Source organism: Podarcis liolepis (assembly GCF_965112155.1).
Source record: "Podarcis liolepis genome assembly, chromosome: 17".
Classification (NCBI taxonomy): domain Eukaryota; kingdom Metazoa; phylum Chordata; class Lepidosauria; order Squamata; family Lacertidae; genus Podarcis; species Podarcis liolepis.
In genome coordinates this window covers 43357010-43366856 of record NC_139571.1, presented here as the reverse complement: position 1 = coordinate 43366856, position 9847 = coordinate 43357010, and the positions used below count along the sequence as shown (strand labels likewise).

General features: G+C 49.8%; 1 protein-coding gene across 6 annotated transcripts in view; it reads left to right on the top strand.

Moving 5' to 3' along the window:
* The first annotated feature begins 1423 nt into the window (after positions 1-1423).
* STXBP5L (syntaxin binding protein 5L) overlaps positions 1424-9847 on the top strand; it is a 76874-nt gene continuing 68450 nt past the window's right edge. For 4 of the 6 annotated variants that reach the window (XR_014520547.1, XM_083481680.1, XM_083481679.1 and 1 more), the window contains exon 1: positions 1430-2915. Coding sequence is in view for 3 of the 6 variants with exons in the window: in XM_083481680.1 (XP_083337806.1) it covers positions 2742-2915 (174 nt within the window). In the remaining 3 variants the exon portion in view is untranslated. Of the gene's footprint in view, positions 2916-9847 lie in introns of all 6 variants that reach the window. The other 2 variants (XM_083481682.1, XM_083481681.1) reach the window with 2 other exon arrangements.

The following is a 9847-nucleotide window of genomic DNA, read 5'->3' as shown; positions in this document are numbered from 1 at the left end:
AGCTTACATGCCCCTTGCAGTGTGGCGGGCGGGCGGGCGGGAAGGTGACGCCAGGACAGTGCGTGACTAACGCACGCACCACCCCCATGCGACGTCACAGCCAGTACAGCGCCCGCCACAGTGGGGAGTGTGGGGTGCACAATGCGCCTCCTCCCCTCGCTAGTATCCGCCCCGGAGCCACGGCGAAGGTGTAAAAGAGCCACATGCGGCTCCGGAGCCGCGGGTTGCAGACCCCTGGCTTAGACGAACAGCCTCCACACCGCACCCTCGACCTCTGACCTCGCCTCTCGGCTAGCCCCCGGGACCAGCACAGGATCCTGCGGACCAATCATACTGCTGTATTGTTCTAGGACCAATCAGACTGCTGCATTCCGGATCCTATTGATCCAGGACCAATCAGACTGCTGCATTCTGGATCCTACTGTTCCAGGACCAATCAGACTGCTGCATTCTGGATCCTATTGTTCCAGGACCAATCAGACTGCTGCATTCTGGATCCTATTGATCCAGGACCAATCAGACTGCTGCATTCTGGATCCTATTGTTCTAGGACCAATCAGACTGCTGCATTCTGGATCCTATTGTTCCAGGACCAATCAGACTGCTGCATTCTGGATCCTATTGATCCAGGACCAATCAGACTGCTGCATTCTGGATCCTATTGTTCCAGGACCAATCAGACTGCTGCATTCTGGATCCTACTGTTCCAGGACCAATCAGACTGCTGCATTCTGGATCCTATTGTTCTAGGACCAATCAGACTGCTGCATTCTGGATCCTATTGATCTAGGACCAGTCAGACTGCTGCATTCTGGATCCTATTGATCTAGGACCAGTCAGACTGCTGCATTCTGGATCCTCTTGTTCCAGGACCAATCAGACTGCTGCATTCTGGATCCTATTGATCTAGGACCAGTCAGACTGCTGCATTCTGGATCCTATTGATCTAGGACCAGTCAGACTGCTGCATTCTGGATCCTCTTGTTCCAGGACCAATCAGACTGCTGCATTCTGGATCCTATTGATCTAGGACCAGTCAGACTGCTGCATTCTGGATCCTCTTGTTCCAGGACCAATCAGACTGCTGCCTTCTGGATCCTCTTCACCTCAGTACATAACAGGCGGTATATAAATTCATTCAATAATAATCATCATCAAAAGCCGCCTCCTTTTCTCCGGCGCCTCCTGAGGCGACCAGGCCGCGCGCGCTCCCGCCCCCTCCCTCCCGGCGCCGCAGCGCTTTGCCGCCTCCGCAGATCTCCCCTGATTGGCCGGCGCTCCGGGTTTGTTTGGGGTCGCTTTCCCCCCCCCCTTGCGATTGGCTCCCTCAAATTTACAGCCTGGCTCTCCGGCCTATCAGAACGTCCCGAGGGGGGCTCTCATTGGGCCCCTGGCCTCCCTCCGCCCCGCCCCCCGCCCCAGGTCCCTCTCCGCGCCGGGCGAGGCGCAATTGCCGGCCTGGCTGCCTGTGGGCGCGCTGCTCCGCCCTCCCTGCCCGGCCCGGTCGAGGCCCAGCCTCCGCTTCCCGGCCAGCGGGCGGGTCCGCAGGAGGAGGAGCAGGAGAAGCCGCCGCCTGGGGCTCCAGCACCTCGGAGAGCGGCCGAGGGCGAGGGAGGACTGCGTCGCCGCCGCCGCCTCACCAGCTGAGGGACTCCGGGCGCTCTTGGCGGCGCTGCCATTGCAGCTGTCCCGGCGCCAGCCTTGCAGTCCTGGCAGGAGGGCTCGGCGGGGCGCGCTTCCCCCTCAGGCCCAGGCGCTCGGGGTTCCGGGGAGAGCCGCGCTTTCTCTGAGGGACAGCCGGCCAGCAAGTTCCCGCCAGGGCCCCATTCGGACGCTTTCGCTCCCCTCACCATTCCCGTCAGGCGAGAAATTATTATTATTATTATGGGCGGCTACGTCGGAATGAGCCCGCCGTGTTTGGCTTCCCGGAGCCCGGCAGCGCCTCGAGCCGACGTCGCGGGTCGGGCTTGAGGAGGCGAGCGAGACCCGTCGGGGAGAGATCGATCCCCATCCCGGAGAGATCCCCATCCCGGTTGCCCGAGCCGCTCTTTGGCTGTCCCGGAAGCAGCCCGCTGAGGGGCAGTGGATTCCTCGCCCCACAAGATCCCTCCCGCGAAGGTTGGCGGGGAGGATCGCGAAGGATCCGCAGTTGCTGTAGGTGGCCGGCAAGCTGCCGTAGCCGCGGCGGGATCTGGTCCTTCAAAGATAGGCAGACGGGAGAGAGAGAAGCACCGAGGTCCAGATCAAGCCATCTGTTACAGAAGCGGGCCTGGGGCTTGGAAACGCCAATGAATATGGAAATATATTTTTTCACAAGAGGGGATGAAAGTCAACATGTCAGTGAGTTCTTAGGCCATTAGGGCAGTTGGAATGCTGGCTTGAATTCTGATGGATAGTCTTTTTTAATATATATATACATATACACAATGTGGATTCTTTATAAACGGCTTCCTGTGAGTGGCTATAATTCACCTCTTCCGAATTCCTCACCTTGGGTTTGCTGAATTGGTGGGATTCTGCTCTCCCAGCCCTTTTTAAGAGTTTTGATAAAATGGAGTCTTTATATACTTCCGTCAGTAAAACACCATACTGATAAAATTCAAAAGACCGTTTTGCTGCATCACTGAAACATTTGAAAGGCACTTCGTTTTGCTTTCCACTTTGGGGTTGCTAAATGTGATCCTCACCAAGGCAAGTGGTTCTTTCTCCTTTCTAAGGTTACTTTCTTCTTCTTCTTCAAAATGAAGAAATTTAATTTCCACAAAGTTTTGGATGGTTTAACTTCCTCCCCGGCTGGAAGCAGCGGCAGTGGCCCTGGGCCTGGCAGTGGTTCTGTGCCCTCAGGAGGAAGCGCAGGGACTCCCAGAGAGGAAATCCAGGAGACTCTCACTTCAGACTATTTTCAGTTAAGCAAGGTAAGAACAGCCTGTGGGGGTTTTAAGCACAAGAAAAAATCTGGAGCGCTAAAGCCAAGTCAAAATGCCTAAAGGATGAAGTGGAACAACATCTTTTACTTTTTAATTACTGTTACATTAGAAGTTGGATCCCAATTATTTTTTCTTCCTGCTCAGAGTAAGTAAAAATGTCAGCATCATTAAGGGTCCTCATAGGACTTGGTCTCAGACATATATAGCAGATCATACTTTGGTATGACTGTGGGCTGTAGTCAGATTGAACTATGACTTAAAAGTGTTTACAAGCGCTCATCACAAATACTAGTTTATCATATTTATCATTTTTTATAATTCTGGGAACACTGGGAGCATTCTCTGAACATTCTGTATGAAATATATTCACTGTTGGCCTAATTTTAAGCAGGGATCAGCTAGAAGGCTTCATTTTTAAATTATCTTGGGTACAGGCCTTTTCATTTCGTAAGAGCATTACTGATACATTAATTATAGACTGTGTCTTTGTATTCTGTCTATGTTTTCATAATAGTTGTTTTGCTTCTTGTATAATGAAGTCAATATTAGAAACCCAGCACCTATAATGGGCAACTTTAATAATGGAAAATAGTTGGGATCCATGTTAGAGTTGCTGACATGCAATCTGAATTATGTGGGAGTTTTATCTGAAAAGGGAAAGCAGATTTGATTTTTTTAAAAATGTTATCCAGCATTCAAATATTTTAATTTTTTTGATACAGGGTGAGAAGTTATTTTTTGTTCTGTGTTAATCATAGTTTTAGTAGTAATTTAGTAGTAAGATGGGGAAAGCAAAATGGAATGATGTCCTTTATGACCATGTTTAGAAAAATAAACAAATGTATATATTGTCCTTTTTCAATTTAGGATTTTTAGTTATAAAATTGAATTCTTTATAACTGAGGTTTTCTTCACAGTATCAAAAGCATGTAAATGGGTACAAAATGTAACCATGCAAACACATTTGTTGTGCGTTAGATGTTTCAGTAATGTGAACATTTGAAATAGGGTAAAGATGAAGTACTCACTTCATCATATTTTTCAGATTTAGTATCTAGAATTGCCATTAGCCTCATAGAGAAAAGTATCTCTGATTTCATTTGTTCTTGGGGATATTTGCATTAGCCTTACAGAAACAATGATTAATGGTGTTTTGGCCCTTTTGGATCAATTGATTTGTCAGCTGCCCTGAATTAAGTGTTTGCCCTTAATTGCACCATGCTAAAAGCTGGCTTAATTGGCTACTTCAATAGAACTAATATTTCCCCCCACATGGACTTTACATTAATGTGGAAAAGAAACTGAAGACATCCAACAGTTATATTGCATTACCAGTGCGGGCCTTCTTTACTGAGTGACAAAGACACACACATTTTTAAAGGTGTCTAAAGAGTAATCAGCTCCCTAATATCAAATTCACATGATTCTTACATAAGAGATCAGAGGCCCTTTAATGGTACTTCATCCCACATTGCTTGCAAAGCCACAAAATCAGTAGAGACTAGGTAGTCTGCATTGGTGAATTTTGATTTTTGAGCAGGAGAGGACCCCCATGGGGAAAAGCAGGTGTGTTTTGGTAAACATATTGGTGTAAATTTGTGAGCATTTCCCTGCCCCCTCTCCCTAAGTCCCTCATCCAAGACTTCAGTGAAGAAATGAATTGTGGCATATCTGTGGCATATTATCAAATATGCAGATGTTATCATCCCTATTCTCAGGGGTTTATTTTTCCAGCCGGAACGTACTGGAACTCAGTTCTGGCACCTCTCAGGTAGCCACCATTACCGTTATCAGAGAACAAGGGAGGAGCTCATGGTGAGTTCTGGCACCTCTTTTTCTAGAAAAATGCACTTCTTATGCTTAAATATTTCCCTATGAAAACCTGAACATTCTGATTATCATCTACAAGACAAGGTTTTTTATGTCAAGTAGGTAAGACAGTAGCTAGATGGATAAGCTAAGTTAACTTTGCAAATTCTTGTTTTTCAATACAGTGGTGCCTCGCAAGACGAAATTAATTCGTTCTGCGAGTTTTTTCGTCTTGCGAAGCACGGTTTCCCATAGGGTATTAACGGTTTTAAGAAAAAGGAAACAAACTTGCAAGACGTTTTCGTTTTTCGTCTTGCGAAGCAAGCCCATAGGGAAATTCGTCTTGCGAAGCAACTCAAAAAACGAAAAATTCTTTCGTCTTGCGCGTTTTTCGTCTTGCGAGGCATTCGTCTTGCAAGGTACCACTGTATATATTTTCCCTAAAAGACTTAGTGGAGTGGGGTGGGGGAGCTGACTCAGTCCTTCCAATTCATTGTGATAAGGCTTCAGCGACAGCTTGAGTTCAAAGGTGGTAATAATTTTGACTTAAGTGGTAGTGCATATATATGTACTAAAGAAGATGTTGTCCAAAACAATATCTTCCAATCCCTGCCATAAGATGTGTAGTTTAGTACCTGTCCCTGCTAAACGCTGTCCTTATTTTGTTCCTGTTTTGGTTTTGGGTTATTGGGTGTCAGGGAACTGCCATCAGAGCATCAGGTGGTGGAGGGACTCAGGCAGGATGAAAGAGACTCAACTGCTGAAGCAGGAACCAGCAGGGGGAGGAGTGGGTCTCTGAGGGAATGCGAGCAGGAGGGAGGGCTCGGGGAGGCTTCCAGCGAGAACAGTGGGGAGGTATCGGAGTCTCCCATAGGGAGACCCACACCTCGCAGGAAACTGTCACGCCGTGAGTCCAGGAGACGCGTTTCCGTTAAGGAACTTCTTTGCTGGAAACGCTTCCGCAGACAGCCACTGTCGGACTCTACTAGTGACTAGAGCAGACATGTCTGAGGAGCTCCGTCACACACGGAGGTTTGTGGGGTCGCACAAACTCTGAGGGAGCACGTTTTCACGCACAAGCAGCTAATCAAACCCTCACAGCAGTCCGACAGTCTTTGTACGCTGCCTGTGCAAGAGAAGGCATCATGAGCGAACCAACCGGAACCGGAGGAGCAGGGGCTGGAGCTGGTCCAAGCTTGGAAGATAGATACCGAGCGTTGGAGGTTCAACTGGCCCTGCAGACGGCGAGGTTGGAGGAGAGAAGGGCTCAGGATGCAGACAAGAAGGGGAGAGCCACGCAATTCCCCAGAAAGGTACCAGGATTGGTGCAGAAATTTGGGGGGGACCCCAAGGACTACCATGCTTTTAGGACAGAGATGCAATATGCCCTTAATGTGCAGTTCGATGAGTTCCCTGATGAGGAATCGCGAGTTGCTTTTGTAATTGGGCATCTTGAGAAAGGGGCTAGAGACTGGGTTCGACCCCTAATGGCAACGCACAATGAAATACTAAAGGACACAATGAAGTTCTTTCGTGCAATGGATATCATGTTTTCCAGCGATATTGAGGAAGGGGTGGTGCGCAGACAGCTAATGGCTTGTAAGCAGGGAAGTCGATCTGTCCGTGAATATTGGACTGAGTTTACCATGCTGATTCACAGACTGAGTTGGGATTTATCGGCGGCACCCGTTCAAATGCTATTTGAAGAAGGTCTTTCTTCGGGGGTGAAAGACGAGCTGGCACGGAGCCCCAGGGCGGAGTCTATGGATCAGCTGACCAAATCTGCGCTGACCATAGGAGCGCGGCAGGAGGCAAGAGCCTTGGAGAGGCGGGAAGGGAGAGGGGAACGTTGGAAGGAGTTCCGCATTCCAGACATTCCTGAGCCAGCTTTCCCGCCGGCAGAGCCGATGGAAATCGGAACAGCGCGCGCGCGCGCATTTTCAAAAACCAGCGAGGGAGCTAAGAAGGAGGGAAAGGGCCCCCGGAAATGCTATCTCTGCCAACAGCCAGGCCACTTTGCCAGAGTCTGCCCCCAGAGGAAGGAATGGCAAGGGATGGTGGGAGCTGTTGAGGGGGGAGAAGAAGGGGGAGCGGAGCAGGTAAAAGCCAACGCCTGGTTGCCACAATTGGGGCACTGCAGCCAGGCCAAAGAGCAGTGAAAGTGCCCGTGCCAGAAGCTCCTCGACCTGCTCTAGTGATTGAAGTGTCGCTAGAGCTGCAGAATGGGCACCCCCTAAAAATAAAGGCGCTATTGGACTCAGGCAGCTCCTGCAATTTTATGAGCAAGGAGTTTGCTGCTGAACACCAGATACAGACCATCCCTTTAAGCAACCCCCTGCAGGTGACCACGATTGATGGCAGGGAGTTGTTGGGAGGAGGAGTCCGCTTGCAGACTGTCCCAATGATAATGAGGGTGGCAAGGCACACAGAACTGATAGCGTTTAATGTGGCCACCCTGGGAGGCGCTCCCATTATTTTGGGAATGAGCTGGCTAGCTCTACATGATCCGCTGGTTGGCTGGCATCAAAGAGTGGTGTCCTTTGGTTCAGCACATTGCCTAGAACACTGCAAAGGGGAGAAGGGTTCAGCAGGGGCCCAAGCCACCCTAGCAGGGACTGAAGTAATGGGGAAGGTGAAGGTACCACCACAGTATGCAGATCTCAGCGACGTGTTCAGCGAGAAGGAAGCTGACCAACTACCACCTCATAGACCCTTTGATTGTCAGATCAATTTACTCCCAGGAGCACAGCTTCCCGTGGGCAAGTTGTATGCCATGTCAGACAGGGAAATGCAGGAGTTGCGAGGGTTCATTGACAAGAACCTGAAGAGAGGCTTCATCAGAGAGTCCAAAGCAGCAGGGGGGAGCCCAGTGTTCTTTGTGGACAAAAAAAATGCGGACAAGCCGAGACTTGTATGTGATTTTAGGCGGCTGAATGCAGTGACTGAACCGGTGGCGTTCCCTATGCCCAGAATTGATGATATTTTGACCAGGGTGAGGAAGGGAAAGATTTTCACAAAGCTGGATCTAAGGGGGGCGTACAACCTGATACGCATAAGGAAAGGGGATGAATGGAAAACCACCATGTTTACCCCTTTGGGGGCGTTTGAATACCTCGTTATGCCATTTGGATTACAAGCAGGCTCCGCGTGTTTTCAATCTTTTATGAACCACGTGCTGGGCCCTTTGCTCTACAAGAATTGCGTTGCCTTTCTAGATGATGTGTTGGTGTATTCTGAGAATGAGGAGCAACATGTGAGAGACGTCAGAGAAGTGTTGAGCAGACTGCAAGCCAACAGGCTGTGGGTCAAACTGGAGAAGTGTCGGTTCCATACCAAGGAGGTGGAATTCCTGGGGTACCGCCTGTCAGACAAGGGATTGGCCATGGATCCCGGCAAGGTACAGGCAGTGCTGGAATGGAAAACACCCAAAACCAAGAAGGATGTGCAGAGGTTCCTAGGGTTTGGAAACTTTTATCGTAAGTTCATCCGCAACTTCGCCCATCTGACGGCGCCCATCACTGACTGTCTCAGCAGTAAAAAGAAGTTTGTATGGACGGCGGAGGCGGAGCGAGCGTTTGAGGAACTGAAAAGGGCCTTCGCCTCTGAAGAACAACTTCTGCATGTGGATTTACGAAAGAAGCTAAGGGTTGAAACAGACGCATCTGACAGAGCCATAGGGGCGGTGCTTCTTCTGCAGCCGGGGAAGGAGGAGTCAGAGTGGCGTCCGTGTGCCTTCTTCTCGCGGAAGCTGAACAAATCCGAGAGGAACTACACGGTGTACGACCGAGAACTGCTTGCTATTCATGAGGCGTTCCGGAGATGGAGGCATCTGCTAGTTGGTGCACAACATAAAGTGCAAGTGTGCACGGACCATAAAAATCTAGAGTACTGGAGAACGGCGCGAGTGCTCAACCAAAGGCAGTTGAGATGGGCCCAAGAGTTCTCCAAATTTAACTTTGAGATTTGTTATGTGCCAGGCCCAGAGAATGTTAGGGCGGACGCTCTCTCACGCAAACCTGAATATTTGGAGGGGGAGGGAGCACCTGAAGAAACCCATATCATTCCAGAGGACCGCTGGGTGTGTGGGGCGACTTTGGTGGGGCAAAGGGAATTGGTAGAGGGTACGGTGCAGGATGCATACGCCCAGGGGAAACTCAGGGATCTCAGAGGGGAGGAAGACAAATCCGGTGGTTTTGAGGAGAGAAATGGGGCATTGTATTATAAGGGAGCGTTATATATACCTGAAGGGGAATTGAGGGAGAAGGTACTCAAGCAGCTGCACGATAGCCCCACAGCAGGGCACTTTGGGCAACACAAAACCATGTGGCTGGTTACCAGGGAATTTTGGTGGCCCAAGGTCAGGGAAGATGTGCGGGAGTATGTGAGAGGGTGTGAACAATGCCAAAGAGCCAAGGGGGAGAGGCAGGCGCCAGCTGGTTTATTAGAACCACTGCCCACACCTGAGAGACCGTGGGAAGCAGTGGCAATAGATTTCATGACTGATCTGCCAAGGTCTAGAGGGAAAACAGCCATCATGGTTGTAGTAGACCTGTTAACTAAAATGGCCCACTTCATAGCCTGCTCACATGCGGTTACAGCAGAAGAAACCGCCAAATTGTTTGTAGAGAATGTGTTTAGGTTGCATGGCGCCCCCTTGAGGGTGGTTTCAGACCGAGGGAAACAATTTACTTCCAGGTTCTGGAGGAAGCTCATGAGCTTACTGCATGTAGAGGTTAATTTCTCGACGGCCCGTCATCCTGAAACCAACGGGCAGGCGGAAAGAGCAAATGGGGTTCTCCAACAATATTTGAGGTGTTATGTTAATGACAGAGAGAATGATTGGGTGGAGAAGTTGGCGTTGGCAGAATTTGCCTACAACAATGCAGAGAACGTGTCCACGGGGATGAGCCCCTTTTTAGCTAATCACGGGTGCCATCCCAGAGCCTTCCCAGGGGGGGAGGGGGAGAACTGGAGCGTTCCAGCTGCAGAACAGTTCGTGGAAGAAATGGAAGCGATCCATCGCCAGCTCCAACTCAACTTAAACAGGGCTAAGGAGGAATATAAGAGGCAGGCAGACAAAAACAGGAGGGAAGGTGAAAGCATCAGGGTGG